General features: G+C 40.7%; 2 protein-coding genes across 2 annotated transcripts in view; one reads left to right on the top strand and one right to left on the bottom strand.

The window, feature by feature from the left end:
• med27 (mediator complex subunit 27) overlaps positions 1 to 7,804 on the bottom strand; it is a 92,097-nt gene extending 84,293 nt beyond the window's left edge. Inside the window, exons 1-2 of the mRNA XM_046347954.1 lie at positions 7,572 to 7,804; positions 3,282 to 3,426 (exon numbers count right to left, since the gene is read on the bottom strand). Coding sequence (XP_046203910.1) covers positions 3,282 to 3,426; positions 7,572 to 7,774 — 348 coding nt within the window. The 5' untranslated portion in view covers positions 7,775 to 7,804. The remainder of the gene's footprint in view (positions 1 to 3,281; positions 3,427 to 7,571) is intronic.
• Positions 7,805 to 8,778: 974 nt separating this feature from the next.
• The window catches only part of LOC124034577 (netrin-G2-like), a 70,387-nt gene continuing 58,908 nt past the window's right edge, over positions 8,779 to 20,257 (top strand). The window contains exons 1-2 of the mRNA XM_046347955.1: positions 8,779 to 9,337; positions 10,165 to 10,884. Of these exons, the coding sequence (XP_046203911.1) occupies positions 10,648 to 10,884 (237 nt within the window). The 5' untranslated portion in view covers positions 8,779 to 9,337; positions 10,165 to 10,647. The remainder of the gene's footprint in view (positions 9,338 to 10,164; positions 10,885 to 20,257) is intronic.

The raw sequence follows: 20,257 nt of genomic DNA on the forward strand, positions 1-20,257 counted from the left end.
CAATGCATCTTCCTTAATGAAGATGCGCTACCTTGCGTTCTCTTATCTATATAAGAGCACTAGGAGGGAGTCTTATGTGTAAGGCAAATAACGTTCATTGAGTTATTTTCTTGCGAAAGCCAAGTGATCAAAGGAAGCCAAAGTACCCCATGAAAATGGACATTGAAAATGGGGACATGGGGTTCAAGATCACTTCAGGCACAAGTATATCAGATACTGGAGTGGGAGACATCTGTGCATTCTCAACAGGAGAGCCCTGGACTTTTATATTAGGCTACATCAAACATTGTGACTGGCTCCATCACAAGCACTCCAGAACATGGTCAGAAAACTGCCACAGTGATACATAAACAATCTTATTTCTAAAGCAATATTAGTCCATTAGTGAGCACCCTTTCCAGTGTGAAATAAAGGCAACAGTCACCCTGAAATAAAAATAAGCTAGATACACTACCGTTCAAAAGTTTGGGGTAACTTAGAAATGTCCTTGTTTTCCATTTATTTATTTCACCTTTATTTAATCAGGTAGGCCAGTCGAGAACAAGTTCACATTTGCAACTGCGACCTGGCCAAGAAAGCAAATCAGTGTTACTGATAAAGCAAAAACAACAGAGTTACATGGGATAAACAAACGTACAGTCAATAACACATTAGAAAAATCTATGTACAATGTCTGCAAATATAGTAAGTTTAGTGAGGTAAGGCAATAAATAGGTCATAGAGACAAAATAATTACAATTTGGATTAACACGAGTGATAGCTGTGCAGATGATGATGATGTGCAAGTAGAGATACTGGGGTGCAAAAGAGCAAAAAAATAATAATAACAACAATGTGGGGATGAGGTAGTTGGGTCTCCAGCTTCAGTGATTTTTGAAATTCGTTCCAGTCATTGGCAGCAGAGAACTGGAAGGAAAGGTGGCCAAAGGCTTTGGGGATGACCAGTGAAATATACCTGCTGGAGCGCATGCTATGGGTGGGTGTTGCTATGGTGACCAGTAAGCTGAGATAAGGCGGGGTGATGAATATGTAGCTAGGGCCAGCCAACGAGGGCATACAGGTAGCAGTGGTGGATAGTATTTGGGATGCTTTGTTGACGAAATGGATGGCACTGTGATAGACTGCTTCCAATTTGTTGAGTAGTGTTGGAGGCTATTTTGTAAAAGACATCGCCGAAGTCCAGGATCGGTAGGATAGTCCGTTTTAAAAGGGTATGTTTGGCAGCATGAGTGAAGGAGGCTTTGTTGCAAAATTGGAAGCCGATTATAGATTACATTTTTGATTGTAGATGCTTAATGTGAGTCTGGAAGGAGAGTTTACAGTCTAAACAGACACCTAGGTATTTGTAGTTATCTACATATTCTAAGTCAGAACCGTCAAGAGTAGTGATGCTAGGAGGGCGGGCACAGGCAGCAATCGGTTGAAGAGCATGCATTTAGTTTTACTAGCATTTAAAAGCAGTTGGAGACCACAGAAGGAGAGATGTATGGCATTGAAGCTCGTTTGGAGGTTTATTAACACAGTGTCCAAAGAAGGGCCAGATGTATACAGAATGGTGTTGTCTGCGGAGAGGTGGATCAGAGAATCACCAGCAGCAAGAGCAACATCATTGATATATACAGAGAAAAGAGTTGGCCTGAGATTTGAACCCTGTGGCACCCCCATAGAGACTGCCAGAGGTCCGGACAACAGGCCCTCCGATTTGACACATGAAAACATTCATGAAAATATTTGCAAAATGAATAGGAAATATAGTCTAGATTTTTTTATTTAAATAGTGATTTTTTTATTTAAATAGTAATTGTGTCCTTCAAACTTTGCTATCGTCAAAGAATCCTCCATTGCAGCAATTAAAGCCTTGCAGACCTTTGGCATTCTAATTGTCAATTTCTTGAGGAAATCTGAAGGGATTTCACACCATGCTTCCTGAAGCACCTCCCACAAGTTGGATTGGCTTGATGGGCACTTCTTACGTACGGTCAAGATGCTCCCACAACAGCTTAATAGGGTTGAGATCTGGTGACTGTGCTGACCACTCCATTATAGACAGAATACCAGCTGACTTCTTTCCTAAATGGTTCTTGCATAGTTTGGAGCTGTGCTTTGGGTTATAGGAGGAAATTGGCTCCAATTAAGAGCCATCCACAGGGTATGGCATGGTGTTGCAAAATGGAGTGATAGCATTCCTTCTTCAAGATCCCTTCTACCCTGTACAAATCTCCCACTTTACCACCGACAAAGCACCCCCAGACCATCACATTGCCTCCACCATGCTTGACAGATGGCGTCAAGCACCACTCTAGCATATTTTCATTTTTTCTGTGTCTCACAAATGTTCTTCTTTCTGATCCGAACACCTCAAACTTAGTCTATCCATAACACTTATTTACAGTCTTCCTCTGTCCAGTGTCCATGTTCCATCTTAATCTTTTATTTTATTTTATTTATTTTTTATTTTTTTTTATTTTTTTATTGGCCAGTCTGAGACATGGCTTTTTCTTTGCAACTCTGCCTAGAAGGCCAGCATCTCAGAGTCGCATCTTCACTGTTGACGTTGAGACTGGTATTTTGCAGGTACTATTTAATGAAGTTGCCAGTTGAGGACATGTGAGGTGTCTGATTCTCAAACTAGACACTAATATACTTGTTTTCTTGCTCAGTTGTGCACCGGGACCGCTTTTCTGTGAAGAGTAGTAGACAGTGTTGCACGGTATCTTCAGATTCCTGGCAATTTCTCGCATGGAATAGCCTTCACTTCTCAGAACAAGAATAGACTGATGAGTTTCAGAAGAAAGTTATTTGTTACAACCTTACTGTGAAATGCTTACTTACAAGCCCTTAACCAACAATGTCGTTCAATAAATAGAGTTAATAAAATATTTACTAAATAAACTAAAGTAAAAAACAAATCTAATCAATCAAAAAGTAACAACAAATGTACATTATAACAATATACAGGGATAATAGATGGGATCATTTGTAAGGTGAAAAATAATAAACAAGTATTTTTAAAAACGGATGGAGGCTAGCATGTCATTGTAGGTCTTTAGCTAATGCACATTGAGGAAACATCAATCAATGTCTAAGATTGGGATAATAGATGGGATACAAACAAGTATTTTTAAGGATGGAGGGGCTTCACATTGACATTCAAGGAAATTGTCCACAAGATTCCAATATTTCACGCAGCATGAAAGAAACTGCATTGCAGAAAATCCAGTACGCACTACCACTGAATACTGGCCTTATATTTTGTAGCCCAGTAGAAAAGCTTAGCCTACCTTGTTAGACCACTTGTAAGCCTGAAGGAGCTGACTGTACAGCGGAGTCTTGTCCTGAACTGGGTCCAGACTCAGCAGGCCACTGTTGTGAAGGGGATGACTCTCTGAAGGTCTGCCAACCAACGTACTGAGGCGTTCCAATTCACTACGCAAGTACATAGAATAGCAGCTGTTAGAATAGGCTTGTTGTTCCCTTTAACACATCAATAAAAAGACAACAGAATAGATTCACCACAATGGAGACAACAAATAATTTATATCAATACACATGTATATTAATCATCTAAGATTTACAAGACTATCCAAAGAAAACAGCACACATAGCAAATGCCTAATATTTTCAATTAAAAGTGCTTTCCTGTTAATATTTTACAAATCTGATGTAATTTATACTTCTGCAAAAGTTCGATTTTTAAAATATATATTTTTTTGAGGTGCATGGTACTACAGCATTGCTAAATATGCAAAGTGGTGCACAAAAATAAATCTTGATTTTTCAGCATATTCCTTTTTGGGAGAATAACATTTACAGTGAGGCAAAAAAGTATTGTCAGCCATCAATTGTGCAAGTTCTCCCACTTAAAAAGATGAGAGACCTGTAATTTTCATCATAGGTACACTTCAACTATGACAGACAAAATGAGAAACAAAATCCAGAAAATCAAATTGTAGGATTTTTAATGAATTTATTTTCAAATTATGGTGGAAAATAAGTATTTGGTCACCTACAAACAAGCAAGATTTCTGGCTCTCACAGACCTCTCTTCTTTAAGAGGCTCCTTTGTCCTCCACTCGTTACCTGTATTAATGGCACCTGTTTGAACTTGTTATCAGTATAAAAGACACCTGTCCACAACCTCAAACAGTCACACTCCAAACTCCACTATGGCCAAGACCAAAGAGCTGTCAAAGGACACCAGAAACAAAATTGTAGACCTTCACCAGGCTGGGAAGACTGAATCTGCAATAGGTAAGCAGCTTGGTTTGAAGAAATCAACTGTGGGAGCAATTATTAGGAAATGGAAGACATACAAGACCACTGATAATCTCCCTCGAGTCAAAACGATCACAAGAACGGTGAGCAAAAATCTCAGAACAACACGGGGGGACCTAGTGAATGACCTGCTGGGGCCAAAATAACAAAGCCTACCATCAGTAACACACTACGCCGCCAGGGACTCAAATACTGCAGTGCCAGACGTGTCCCCCAGTACATGTCCAAGCCCGTCTGAAGTTTGCTAGAGAGCATTTGGATGATCCAGAAGAAGATTGGGAGAATGTCATATGGTCAGATGAAAGCAAAATATAACTTTTTGGTAAAAACTCAACTCGTCGTGTTTGGAGGACAAAGAATGCTGAGTTGCATCCTAAGAACACCTTACCAACTGTGAAGCATGGGGGTGTAAAGAAAAGAATGAATGGGGCCATGTATCGTGAGATTTTGAGTGAAAACCTCCTTCCATCAGCAAGGGCATTGAAGATGAAACGTGGCTGAGTCTTTCAGCATGACAATGATCCAAAACACACCACCCGGGCAACAAAGGAGTGGCTTCATAAGAAGCATTTCAAGGTCCTGGAGTGGCCTTAGGCAGTCTCCAGATCTCAACCTCAGAAAATCTTTGGAGGGAGTTGAAAGTCTGTGTTGCCCAGCAACAGCCCCAAAACATCACTGCTCTAGAGGAGATCTGCATGGAGGAATGGGCCAAAATACCAGCAACAGTGTGTGAAAACCTTGTGAAGACTTACAGAAAACGCTTGACCTCTGTCATTGCCAACAAAGGGTATATAACAAAGTATTGAGATAAACTTTTGTTATTGACCAAATACTTGTTTTCCACCATAATTTGCACATGAATTCATTAAAAATCCTACAATGTGATTTTCTGGATTTTTTTTCTTATTATTTTGTGTCACAGTTGAAGTGTACCTATGGTGAAAATTACAGGCCTCTCTCGTCTTTTTAAGTGGGAGAACTTGCACAATTGGGAGCTGACTAAATACTTTTTCGCCCCACTGTATGTTAGAGTCCTTCATGTCAACAGTATCTAGCGAGTGCAACAAATGTTTTACATTCAACCAGGTTTCCATCCAACCTTTTTATGTGAGTAAAGTAAGTCAGATACAAAATGTCATGACAGGCCTGATGGAAACATAATTTTTGATGGTAAACTTTCCAAATGTCTACATAACAGAATATGCTAGACAGGGTGAGATCTTTCCGTGTCTGTAAAATTAATTATGCGAGAAATGTTGCTGGAAAGCTTATGCGCAAATATTGATAACAACCATCATATCAAAGTAAACTTGGAGTCACAAGATGACATGTGTGGTCCTCCCACTAGACTCGTTGGGAAAGCATGCAGTTTATTAGGCTACAGATTAAATCAATTGTGATACAGTGATGAGCTTGATGCTCCTTTCCAATAAACATTGGGGATCTTATTCGGATGACACCATTCTGTATACTTCTGGCCCTTCTTTGGACACTATGTTAACTAACCTCCAGATGAGCTTCAATGCCATACAACTCTCCTTCCGTGGCCTCCAACTGCTCTTAAATGCAAGCAAAACTAAATGCATGTTCCTCAACCGATCGCTGCCCACACCTACCCAACTGTCCAGCATCACTACTCTGGACGGTTCTGACTTAGAATATGTGGACTACTACAAGTACCTAGGTGTCTGGTTAGACTGTAAACTCTCCTTCCAGACTCACATTAAGCATCTCCAATCCAAAATTAAATCCAGAATTGGCTTCCTATTTCGCAACGAAGCCTCCTTCACTACCCTAGTAAAACTGACTATCCTACCAATCCTTGACTCGGCAATGTCATTTACAAAATAGCCTCCAACACCCTACTCAGCAAACTGGATACAGTCTATCACAGTGCTATCCGTTTTGTCACCAAAACCCCATATACTGCGACCGGTATGCTCTCGTTGGCTGGCCCTCGCTTCATATCCATCGCCAAACCCACTGGCTCCAGGTCATCTATAAGTAGTTGCCATGTAAAGCCCCACCTTATCTCAGCTCACTGGTTACGAAAGCAGCACCCACCTGCAGCACACGCTCCAACAGGTATATTTCACTCATATCTCCCTCACTACCTTTAAGAACCAGCTGTCAGAGCAGCTCACAGATCACTGCACCCGTACATAGCTCATCTGTAAATTAGCCCATCCAACTACCTCATCACCATATTGTTATTTATTTTGCTCCTTTGCAACCCAGTATAGCTACTTCCACACTCATCTTCTGCACATCTATCACCCCAGTGTTTAATTTGCCATACTGTAATAATTTTGCCACTATGGCCTGTTCATTGCCTCACCCCTCTTATCCTACCTCCTTTTGCACACACTGTATATAGACTTTATTGTATTATTGACTGTACGTTTGTTTATTCCATGTGTAACTCTGTTTGTTGTTTGTGTCGCACTGCTTTGGTTTATCTTGGCCAGGTCGCAGTTGTAAATGAGAACTTAAATAAAGGTGAAAAAACAACATGATGACCGTTGCTTGCTGCCATTTGACAAATAAAAATAAATCTCACTCTTTTGTCCATAATAATTTCATCATGTAGGCTATATGGCGCTGTTGGCCACAGCGCACGTGCCAATTGCAGAGTGGGCACTCGCTATATAATGGAACATTCATCAGAAGAGTTGAAAATGTGATGGAAACCCATTTAATTTCATTTTCATTTTCATTTTGTAATTATGGGGTATTGTGTGTAGAAGAATTCAGGCTGGTTAAATGGAAACCCATTTAACTTGTATTTTTTAATCAGTAAATGGGAATTTAACCCCAATAGGTTTTTTAAAAATGTTAACCACATCACACACAGCCTTTTATCTGCAACACGTCAATTTGATGCAAACACATCTCTGGTGGGAAAATGCGCATATTATTTTTATGCTGATTTTAGAATATTTGCATTAAAAAACTGTCGCCAATTGGATGGAGACATAGCTATTGACAATCACCATGTAATGGAAAGCACTTTGAGGTGTGCATGCAAGACTTGCCAGTGTGCTGGGGTTAGCTAGCTAGCTAGTTACTATTATGAGTTTTTGAGAATTTTTGTAACGAAAAGCGCTATATAAAATACATTATTATTAATTGCTCTTGAGCACACACACAAGCTAACGTTACATATATACACGCACACCATTTCTACTTCAACAGTACATTCCTCACGGACTATAACTAAACAGCACGCTGTCTGTTAACAGCAAATATTTCGCATTTTCTTGTGTTTACAGCTAGCTACGGCTAACGTTACTCACTTCAAGTCGCGATTCACAGACTGCAGGTTATCTTGAAACTCGGTAATAAAAACCTTTTCGCGTCCTTCAAGGGTTTCTTTGTTTTTCATCCCATCTTTCAGAGAGTCAAAAACCCTTGTTACACTCGAACGAAGTGCCTGAATGGCATTTATTGCTTGAGAAAATGCTTCTAAATTCACACCGACGTTCATTGCGTCCGCCATTTTTTCCACACGCTGGGACTGTACGTCGCATAAACAACGTCATTGATTTGGAATGCATGTAGCAAGGGAATTGTAGTTCTCTCTTCCCATGCCCACACTTTTGCTCTCATTTGCCAACAACAGGTATAACATTCCCTCTTAATCATTTTTTTGTTAATCATTGCTAAGTTTTCTGTCTACAAACATTGTGTCACTGCCTGCCTGTGACAATAATTTGGCTTCATGTGACCCTGTAGAAACCCTGTAGACCCTGTTGCTTTCCTCTACTCCCAAGTGGCGCAGCGGTCTGAGGCGCTGCGTCTCAGTGCAGGGAGAGGCGTCACTGCAGTCGCTGGTTCGATTCCAGGCTGTATCACATCCGTCCGTGATTGGGAGCCCCATAGGCGGGTACACAATTGGTCCAGCGTCGGCCAGGGTAGGCTGTCATTATAAATAAGAAGTTGTTTTTAAACTGACTTGCCTAGTTAAATCAAGGTTAAATTTACAGCAACAAATAAAGTGTGTGACCATCAGGGCCATGGACAGCTCAACTTAGTGTTCCTTAATAGGTAAGAAGCTACCCTTGGCTTGATGCTATAATTACTTGAATTACACCTATATCCTAAAGTCGCACCTTTAGGGTTAGGCTACTTTTTCGTTTTACTGTCCATCTTAATTATTCATTAATGCAATTGTCAACAATAAAAAAAGCATAAGCTAGCCTACATATTCCTCTAGAGTTTTAGGCTACAGGCCTAGACTGTTTAGAATGCATAGACTATACTTTTCAAGAGCCATAAATGAACTTCAAGTTGTTTAACTGTAAAACAATTTGCGTTAGTCTATTGCTGAGTGAAAACTAGATATCCATATCTGCCTTGAGTGACTCGTTTGAGCTGTTCCTTTAAGCAGGACAGGTAGCCCGATCGACTCATGGGATGGTTATATTACTGGGCGGTAAATGAAGTTGCGCACCCTCTTCACAAACACGCAGTTTGCAGATCAGATTCTGATGGAGACGAAAAGAGCGCAGGAGAACAAGAGCAGTAGGGATTTTTGAAATAAGATAGTGTGTTAATGCATGGGGAAAGTGAGAGAGAGAGAGAGAGAGAGAGAGAGAGAGAGAGAGAGAGAGAGAGAGAGAGAGAGAGAGAGAGAGAGAGAGAGAGAGAGAGAGAGAGAGAGAGAAAAATTAAGCTATTTCCTTCTGCCCTTGAGCGCGTAGGACAAAACTGATATCGTAAAAAGTAGGGTAACATGAACAGACGCAATGCCTTTCCTGAAAAAGTATTGAAATATGATATATTTAGAAGTAATCTATTGCGCGTACGGGATGTAGTCGGTATCATCATAACGACGCACTGCTTTCCTCAAAAGTATCAAACAGAAGAGAAACAAACAGAAGGGGAGAGCATCTAATCTAATCATCTTACTGAAGGGAATACAGTTAAGTACAGTGACGTTAAGCTTCTTTTTAACGACGAACCAAGGTACAACCGCAGGCTTCAGAATGCTGACAACACTTTTGCAAAGGGATGCACCCATGGCAGAATATGAACATGCCTACCTTCTCGGAGCAATTTGGTAAGTGCCGTGCTATTCGAGTTCTACCTAGAACACGAGGAATTGATGGTGCTTATTCATGTATCTATTAAAAACGAATTACACCGTCAAAATGAATCATGCTTGCAACCATGCAGTAATGACTAGCCACATATTTCGTATTACCTTTATACATTTGGAATCATAAATACACTTCAGAGAGCTAGAGGTTTGACATAGGCTGTAGTGTCAAAGTTGAGAACATCCGTACCCCACCTATGGGAGTCCAAACATTTTCAAAGTTTATAGAATTAGTCACAATGCGACATTTCTAGCGTGTTTATTTGCAAAGTGTAGCCTAGGTATGTCTCCATTTGCCTGGGAGAAATGGTCGACAGTTCCGTTACTTCTAATGGCAGAGTATATGAGTTCAACAGTCATCCATCCTTCTGTGGGGACGTTGGATAACTTTTTGAACTTGCGTTTGAGTTAGGAAAATGCATCAATTATGGTCGTCTTATGAATATGAATTGGTTGTGAAAACAAAGTGAAAGGCTACAATATTTCAGATTTAGGTCTACACCGATATGTAATATAAAGGGTTTCAAATATATTAAAGTTTATCTAATTAAAGATTGATGGTTGTTAGTTGTCGTAAAAATAAATAATAATAATAACAATAAAGAAGTAGCAGTAGCCTACAGTAGAGTTTTAGTGTGCCTTATTTTGTTGAAAATGTGAGTGGCAAGTCTCCCCCCAATAAGCTGCCCACTGGGCACAGACATCAATTCAACGTCTATTTCACGTGGAAACCACGTTTATCGTCCAGTGTGTGTTAAACAAATTGTCTTTTCTCCTTCTCGATATAGCCAAAAATGGAGCATGTAAACCCATCATTTGAATGACATTAAACTCAACAAAATCTCATCAAGAGGGAGCTTCTGAGTGGACCGCGGGAATATTCTAAATGGTATAGGCTACTCATGGACATGCGACTGCTTTTACTGTGACTTGCCTGGAGTGCCAAAGGTGTTTGATCTGAGCAAGATTTGCATGTCACCAATATCAAACACAACAGGCTCCTTTTAAAGTGCAACTAACTATACTTTAAAGGAATGCTTTCATTGATGTAATTTCAACGTAGGACAACACATATTTCGAAACTAAAGTACATGTAGCTTATTTGGGAAGGCATAGGCCTAGATTTGTATAGACATCCAGCAGAGTTAAGTTGTATCCTACAAGCGGCAGGTGTCTCAACATGAAAACAAAACGGATTCGAAGCTGATCCTCTCTGTGTGTGGACCGACGGTGGCACATCTTGCCTCCCTCCAGACACTCGGTCTTGGACGATGGATGTGGTCTCTACGAGTGCCATGCTCTCACAGGTGGTCTTTCTTCTGCACTTTGTGACTTTGACACTTGGACAGTATGACATATGCAAGAGTCTGGTTAGTATGGATAATGGACAGACATGGGAGTTTTACGCATGCCAACCCAAACCCACGGCTATGAAGGAGTTCATGCAAATTACGGTGGATCCCCTTGGCATCACTTGCGGCAATCCCCCGGAGAGGTTCTGTACTCTGGTAAGTTTCAGGCTCATGACTTTTACAATAGACCTAAACTTTGAAGTGTTGTCTCTATAACAGGAAATTGACATGGAAGGAGTTGTTCATTAGGATGTGGGTAGGGTATCTGATCCTTTTACCTCGAGCTAATGGTAGGACAATGATGGCATGACAATGTACCTTTTCTATGAGACAACTCAGGACAGAAGAGTTGAAACCGACTTTTATTACTTTTTATTATAGTGAAAAATGTAAACAAGATTAAAGACAATTAAAATTGTGTGGAATCACTGTCTCCATAAATGCACCAATATAATATAACAACTTAATTATATAAAAAATATTTTTTATATAAATATGAAATATATTAATTTAATATGACTATATTTATTTATTTTTAGCAGCAGAAATACACTGAAACAAATCAGAAAATAATTTATCTTCCAAATCATCAGGTAATTGATCATTAGTACATTGGACAATGTTACACAGGTTTCTGCATCAATATAGTTATTTATTACCTAATGGTTGCATACTAAAACCCACTAAGTCTATCTCTGGTTATTTAACTAAATAAAAATGTGTTTGATTTTCAAACAATATTATTAGATTACATTTGTATTGTGTTTGTGGAAGAGATACTAGGTACTGATATGAATTACTATTCTATGTATTGCAATTGGATACTGCGGTTTTATTGGGATTTGATGTTCCAAACATATTGCTCACTATACTGTATGTCTGCTGCAGAGGGACAGGAGATAACATGAGAAAATTAGTTATGATCAGTCATGGAAATAAGTGCTGAAAACATGTTGGCAATTTAAAAAGAAGATGGAGAAGCTATAGGATGCAAAATACCAGATTTTTGGCGGAGGTACAGCCGACCAGGTAGACTTTTTAAAAACATTTTTTTACAAATCGATACTTGGAGTCAAGCATGATCTTCCCAAAATATTTCCATACAGTATGCAACTAACGATTTCCCACCCCCCATCACTAACTTACATTTACATTTACATTTAAGTCATTTAGCAGACGCTCTTATCCAGAGCGACTTACAACCAACATTGTTTAAACGGACACACTAGACTATGGGGCTATGCGAGGTGCACTATCATGCATCATGGTATAGGGCTACATTCACATTTCTTTGTAGTATTTTGTATCCTGTAAAGTTATACGCTTGTTTATGTGTAAGCTCTGTTTTTTTGGGGGGGTGGTGCTGACAAGGGTCTAAGAGAGGCTGACAATGTTGCTGTGGGCAACCAGCTGGCTTGATTGTAGAATAAACAGATGTATAATTTGTCCAGTTGGGCTGTACTACATGGGGTCAGAATAATGATCACAAAGCATACTATGTCCATTTTGATACTGTGTTATCTGCATCTTCTGCTGATCAATTGTCATATAGCCATAGACTTACTCACTGATTTGAGCATCTGTCTTTGTGTTTAGTGACAAGTCACTTAACATCCTAAATATCACCAATGGTAATTATGATCATAACATTTACAACTAAACATGCAGCAATATGTAGCATCCACCTGGGTAATGCTCACAGCAGCTTTCTTTGTGCCAAATTGCAAACCTCACATTGGCTGTGGTAGTGGAGAGGTTAGGATGGATTGTGGCAAATTGAAAGGGGGATAATTAGAGGTAGCATGAGCCAGGTTGCGACATCGAGCCTAACACTCTGTCTCTCACAATGATTGATAAGGGATCTTTAGAGGCCACAGGGAGTCCAGACAGGCAGTCAGATTTCAAGTGTCATCCAATGGAAGGTGGCAGGAAATTAGCATTGTATCTGTGTGCTACTTCAGAGACAACATCAGTGTGAATGAGCAAATCTTATATGGGTCACATGTAAAACTGAGTGTGGATATACACTGAACAAAAATATAAACACAACATGTAAAGTGTTGGTCCCATGTTTCATGAGCTGAAATAAGATCCCAAGAATATTCCATATGCACAAAAATCTTATTTCTATAACATTTTGTGCATGTCCCCATTATTGAGCATTTCTCCTTTGCCAAGATAATTCACCTCCCTGACAGGTATGGCATAACAAAAAGCTAATTGAACAGCATAATCATTACATGGGTGCACCTTGTGCTGGGGACAAAAGACCACTAAAGTGTGCAGTTTGAGGGAGCGTGTAATTGGCATACTGACTGCAGGAATGTCCACCAGAGCTGTTGCCAGGAAATGAAATGTTAATTTCATAAGCCACCTCCAACGTCATTTTAGAGAATTTGGCAGTATGACCAACCGGCCTCACAAACGCAGATCACATGTAACCACGCCAGCCCAGGACCTCCACATCCGGCTTCTTCCCCTGCAGGATCGTTGGAGACCAGCCACCCGGACTGGCTCAGTTGGTAGAGCATGGCGCTTGTAACGCCAGGGTAGTGGGTTCGATTCCCGGGACCACCCATATGTAGAATGTATGCACACATGACTGTAAGTCGCTTTGGATAAAAGCATCTGCTAAATGGCATATATTATTATATTATATTATTATTATTATATTATTATTATTATATTATTATTATTATATTATTATATTATTATATTACTAATAAAACTGTGGATTTGCGCAACTGAAGAATTTCTGCACAACTTTCAAGAAACGATCTCAGGGATGCTCATCTGCATGCTCGTTGTCCTCACCAGGGTCTTGAACTGACTGCAGTTCGGCATCATAACCGACTTCAGTGGGCAAATGCTCCCCTTCAATGGCCACTGGCACGCTTGAAGTGTGCTCTTCACAGATTAATCCCGGTTTCAACTGTACTGGGTAGATAGAAGACAGCTCGTATGGCAGCGAGTGGTTAGCTGAAGTCAACATTGTGAACAGACTGCCCCATGGTGGGGTTATGGTGCCTTCATACTCACCAGACATGTCACCCATTGAGCATGTTTGGGATGCTCTGGATCGACGTGTACGACAGCGTGTTCCAGTTCCCCCCAATATCCAGCAACATCGCACAGCCTTTGAAGAGGAGTGGGACAAGATTACACAGGCCACAATCAACAGCCTGATCAACTCTATGCGAAGGAGATGTGTGGTGGTCACACAGGTCACACCTGTTTTTTCTTATCCACGCCTCTACTTAATTTTTAAAAAAATGGTTAAAGCAGGTTGCCTATTCTGAATGCACTGGGTGAGGTAGGTGCTGTTACAGAAGCAGGTGTCCCAGATAGACGACAACGATAGGGAGAGCGACATCAGGTTGCATTTTAGAGTCTAGGCCCCCATTCATTTTCTTCTTTCAGTCATAATCCATTCAATGTCTATTATTTACTTGTGTGTGGCTGGATACTGTGATGCACAGATAACCGAAATAAAAGGATAAATGCAGGAGAGTTCTTCACAACTACATGGCTTGTTTGGCACTGAACTAAAAGACAAAGGAAAGCAGGTATTTAATGAGGGAAATTGGTTGCAGGTGCTCTCAGAGCATAGAGATGTATAGAGATCGCTAACGCTCAATAGCCTGTATAACTCAGGAAGCTCCATTTGAGGACTGATACGTAGCGATCTCTACACGTCTCTGTAGCTCAGAGGTGCCTCCAATTATAGGGAGAGTTAACAAAAGGGAGTCAACAAAAAAGTTACATTAAAGGGACAGTTAACTAAAAAGCAACTTCATTGCTTAGAATAAGCCATCCCCCTATTGAGTATGTTGACTTTCCTTGGAAAAGCTTTCCTGCTCATGAATGATTTAGAGCAAATACTGTATCTGTCAATGTAGGCCCACAGGAGATGCCATTGCATTTTTACTCAGTGCTGGGAGCAGAGCAGACTCTGTATGTACCATTGCTGGGAACAGGGCAGACTGCATGTAGCATTGCTTAATGAGAGGAGGGAAGAGGGAGTCAAAGGTAAACAAATAATTTGATTGCTTTTCTGATTTTCGTGACCAAGCTTCCTGCTGCTAGATGGACATAATGCTATTCTAGGCTATCGATAAACTTACACAAACGCTTGTCTTGCTTTGGCTGTAAAGCATCATTTCAAAATCTGAGATAACAGGGTGATTAACAAAAGGCTAAGCTGTGTTTCACTATATTTCACTTGTGATTTCATGAATATGAATATTTTCTAGTAATATTCTTTGACCGTTGCGCTATGCTAATTATTGTCGTTGATGACAATTCTCCCGGATCCAGGATGGGTAGTTCCAAGAGAGTTAACCTGAGAGGAGGGAAGAGGGAGAGAATGAGGGAGAGAATGAGGGAGAGAATGAGGGAGAGAAAGAGGGAGAGAAAGAGGGAGAGAAAGAGGGAGAGAATGAGGGAGAGAATGAGGGAGAGAATGAGGGAGTGAGGGAGGGAGCTAAGCAAAACAACAAAACTCAGACCCACTTCTGATGTAATTATATACAGTTTGAAAGACAAAGAGAAGAGACAGACAGTGTCCATATGTGAAGTGAGGCAGCACTGCCACTCTCAATCCTATGAGCTCAAATGATTATTTACCAGTACTCTGTTTCAACAGAAATGCCCTACATTACAATGTAAAAACATCCAAAACTAAAAATAGCACTGCAGGTTACAACACAGCAGTGGAGTGCATTATAGAAAGGGCTTCAATTTGGTACATTGTTTGCAGTGTGTTATGAGAACTGTTTAGATTAGATATGACTTAAATGTAAATGTAAATGTAAATGTAAATATGTCACCATGGTGTATTTATCCTACCGGTGTAGAGGTACTGTGATGTCACAAATGTGCAGCTTTGGCCCGTTTTGTCCTGTGTCATGAATTATACATAAGTCCTGGTAGCTTCAGCCCCCCTCCTGTGCTCCCAAAGGGGTAAGATTTCATCCCATTTGGCTATGACCACAAGCAATAATCTCCATCTGCCTATTGTCATGCCATTGGAGGTCTTGGGGAATTCTTCAAATTAAGTTGTTAGTGTGGTAATCATCTACGTCACCTTTCAGGGAATTACAAGGTTTTAGGAAACCAACATGAAAAAAATAAGGTTTTTGATTGATTACAGCCCTTTTACAGTGCTATGAACATCATAGTGTGTGTGTGTGTGTGTGTGTTCGTGCAGATTAAAAGACAGTAGGCTGTGGTCCATGCTGGGAAAGGTGAGGCTCTTGTGAGGCTTGTTTTCTCTTTGGTATAATTAGGCTGCTGTTTCCCAGCTGTTATATCAGCAGCCCTCCCACAGGAGCTTCTTTCACTGTAATTAAGTCAAGCAAGAGAGCCAGAGAGGAGAGGAGACATCTCTCCAGGTGGGTAAATAGCAGCGCTAAACACTAGCTTCCCATACAGTACATGGCTCTCCATCCACACCAATGCAGTTGGGCATGTGTGTGGACTGTGGTCCTGTCCAAATCTGTGGGCTCGCTTCTCTTCACTTATCCTCTCCTCTCCTCTGACATGTCTCTTCTTTTTTCCTATTTCGGTCAGTGCAGTTCCACAGATTGGATCTGATTGGATTTAAAGACAATGTCTTAACAATGTTGACTGGCTGACTATGATTGGAATTAATAATGTCGACTGGCCTCTGACTGTGTGAACGAACTGGTGAGGTCATCTTCAGGGTAGGTCAGAGGTAGGGTTGCAAAGGGTCGGAAACTTTCCAGTACATTTTTTCTGAAATTTTCCAAGGGAAGTTAAGCCCAGGAATGTTGCTTAAATTTATTTTTAAAAGTTAGCTTATAACAGTAAAACAAAAATTGTGGGATACACAAGGAAATTCTAGATCTTGTGGCATATTTTGGTTAAACTATCCCCAATTCAATGGAATTGCAACCCTCTGCATGCACATTGCATTCTTCCATCACATATGCAGTGCAATCTTCCATCACATGTACAGTCGTGGCCATAAGTTTTGAGAATGACACAAATATAAATTTCCACAAAGTTTGCTGCTTCAGTGTCTTTAGATATTTTTGTCAGTGTCAAAGGCTTTTATTGACAATTACATAAAGTTGATACAAACAGTCAATATTTGCAGTGGAAAGGGGATTCATCAGAGAAAATTACTTTACCCCAGTCCTCAGCAGTCTAATCCCTGTACCTTTTAAATAATACCAGTCTATCCCTGATGTTTTTCCTGGAGAGAAGTGGCTTTTTTGCTGCCCTTCTTGACTCCAGGCGATCCTCCAAAAGTCTTTGCCTCACTGTGCGTGCAGATGCACTCACAACTGCCTGCTGCCATACCTGAGCAAGCTCTGTACTGGTGGTGCCCCGATCCCGCAGCTGAATCAACTTTGGGAGACGGTCCTGGCGCTTGCTGGACTTTCTTGGGTGCTCTGAAGCTTTTTTCACAACAATTGAACAGCTCTCCTTGAAGTTCTTGATGATCCGATAAATGGTTGATTTAGGTGCAATCTTACTGGCAGCAATATCCTTGCCTGTGTAGCCCTTATTGTGCAAAGCAATGATGACGGCACGTGTTTCCTTGGAGGTAAGCATGGTGGACAGAGGAAGAACAATGATTCCAAGCACCACCCTCCTTTTGAAGCTTCCAGTCTATTATTTGAACTCAATCAGCATGACAGAGTGATCTCCAGCCTTGTCCTCGTCAACACTGTCACCTGTGTTAACGAGAGAACCACTGACATGTCAGCTGGTCCTTTTGTGGCAGGGCTGAAATACAGTTGTCATGGGCGTTGTAAGAAGTGGACCAAAGTGCAGCGTGGTGAGTGTACATATTCCTTTTATTTATAGAAATGTAGCCAACAAAACAAGGAAACGACCGTGAAGCTTAACTTCGGCAATAATGCCTCTAACAAAGTCAACTACCCACACTGAAAGGAGGGAAAAAGGGCTACCTAAGTATGATTCCCAATCAGAGACAACGATAAAAAGCTGTCCCTGGTTGAGAACCATACCCGGCCAACACATAGAAACACAAATCATAGAAATAAAGGACATAGAATGCCCACCCAAATCACACCCTGACCAAACCAAAAAGAGACATAAAAAAAGCTCTCTAAGGTCTGGGCGTGACAGCAATGGAAATGTTTTTTTGGGATTCAGTTCATTTCCATGGCAAAGAGGGACTTTGCAAATAATTGCAATTAATCTGATCATGCCCAGTATCTAGGATGACCACCATTTGCCCCATGCAAAGTGACACATCTCTTTCGCAGGCTGTTTGATTGCGGCCTGTGGAATGTTGTCCCACTCCTCTTCAATGGCTGTGTAAAGTTCATGCATATTGGTGGGAAATGGAACATGCTGTCGTACACGTCGATCCAAAGCATCTCAAACATGCTCAATGGGTGACATGTTTGGTGAGTAGGCAGGCCATGGAAGAACTGGGACATTTTCAGCTTCCAAGAATTGTGTACAGATATTTGCGACATGGGGATTCATCCGTGAAGAGCACACTTCTCCAGCGTGCCAGTGGCCATCAAAGGTGAGCATTTTCCCAATAAGTCGGTTATGAAGCCAAACTGCAGTCAGGTCAAAACTCTGGTGAGGATGACAAGAACGTAGATGCGCATCCCTGAGACGGTTTCTGTCAGTTTGTAAAACCACTGTTTCATCAGCTGTCCGGGTGGCTCGTCTCAGACGATCCCGCAGGTGAAGAAGCGGATGTGGAGGAGCTGGGCTGGCGTGGTTACACGTGTTCTGCGGTTGTGAAGCTGATTCGACTTACTGGCAAATTCTCTAAAGCGACTTTGGAGGTGGCTTATGGTAGAGAACTGAACATTAAATTCTCTGGCAACAGCTCTCGTGGACATTACTGCCGCCAGCATACCAATTGCACGCTCCCCCAAAACTTGAGACATCTGTGACATTGTGTTGTGTGATGAAACTGCATATTTTAGAGTGGCCTTTAATTTCCCCAGCACAAGGTGCACCTGGGTAATGATCATGCTGTTTAATCAGCTTCTTGATATGCCACACCTGTCAGGTGGATGGATTATCTTGGCAAAGGAGAAATGCTAACTAACAGGGATATAACATTTTGGGGATATTTGATTTCAGCTCATGTAACATGGGACCAACACTTTACATGTTGTGTTTATATTTTTGTTCAGTATATTTGAAATATACCTAATGCCTGTCTGGAGTTCCAGGAAGCTGGGGTTTAAGACATTTTGTATAATTGTTTATTGGTTCAATTGCAACAGGCAAGCTCAATCAAACACAAATACAGTATTTGAGATGATTTGCACACACTTAATGTATTGTGAAACCTGTTGTAAAATGTATTTTAATGTTACCTTTCTTTTATTTTAATGTATATTACTGCCTTAATTTTTGCTGGACCACAGGCAGCAGCTAATAGGCATCCTTAATAAAACAAATACAAATTCAAATAGTATTTGAACCCAGGCCTGGAAGCTGTGTGGGTGAGTATGACTGTTGGTGACGAGTGTGACAGTTTGCACTCAGGCAGACCAATGTGACGTATTGACACTGGGATTTAGAGGTCAGGGATGACCACATAGCAGGCAAGCCTCCTTGTTGATCCATTCCGTGTGTAATCCATCTGTGTCACTAGAGTAGTATTACACCTCAACACTGTTGAAGCTATCTATTTTCAGACATTTAGGTATGCAACCCATCTCATTAGTCTTTCTGATGTTTTTTTGTTGTTGAGTGATGTCATTTGATTAAATGGAAACACTAATTCACAATGTGCATTAAATGAGTGTTGATATAACCAGAGGCATTGATTCCTGCATACAGGGCAATTCCCAGATGGATATCCACCAAACACAGCCTACAAAGTGTTTAATGGAGACATATGCTGAGTGTGTTAACATGTTGGGACAAACACACAAACATGGTCCCAGGGGGACCCATTAAAAAGGTTGGCCAGATTGTTTTGGAAAATCTGTTTCCAGGTGTTTTCAGGTTTCTTTGTTAGGCCCCCCCCCCCCAGACTATATAAGATCATGCAAATGTTACTTTAATTTTATCTGACTTGTTTCTCATAAGCAAAGACTTCCAAAGAACCAATAAATACTACCAAAACATCAGTTGCGTACTTTGTGAGCTTGTGGGAACCTTTTAGGCGGTCATTCCTACACTTAAAAAAAGGTGCTATCTGGAACCTAAAAGGGTTCTTTGGCTATCCCCATAGGAGAACCATTTAAAGAACCCTATTTGGTTTTTGGTTTTCATTTTGGTTCTAGGTAGAACCCTTTTCGGCTCCATGTAGAAGCCTTTCCACAGACGGTTCTACATAGAATCCAAAAGGAATCTACTTGGAACCAAAAAGGGTTGTCTTATGGGAACAGCCTAAAGACGCTTTTGGAACCCTTTTTTCTCAGATTGTATAATTCATAGTGTCTATGCTAGATGAAATCAAAACTCAGTATGGATTTAGAATGTTAGAAAATGGTGAGATAGTAAATGTGTACTATATTCTAAAGGGAAGAGAGTAGAACAGTGTTTCCCA

Source organism: Oncorhynchus gorbuscha, linkage group LG04 (genome assembly GCF_021184085.1).
Source record: "Oncorhynchus gorbuscha isolate QuinsamMale2020 ecotype Even-year linkage group LG04, OgorEven_v1.0, whole genome shotgun sequence".
Classification (NCBI taxonomy): domain Eukaryota; kingdom Metazoa; phylum Chordata; class Actinopteri; order Salmoniformes; family Salmonidae; genus Oncorhynchus; species Oncorhynchus gorbuscha.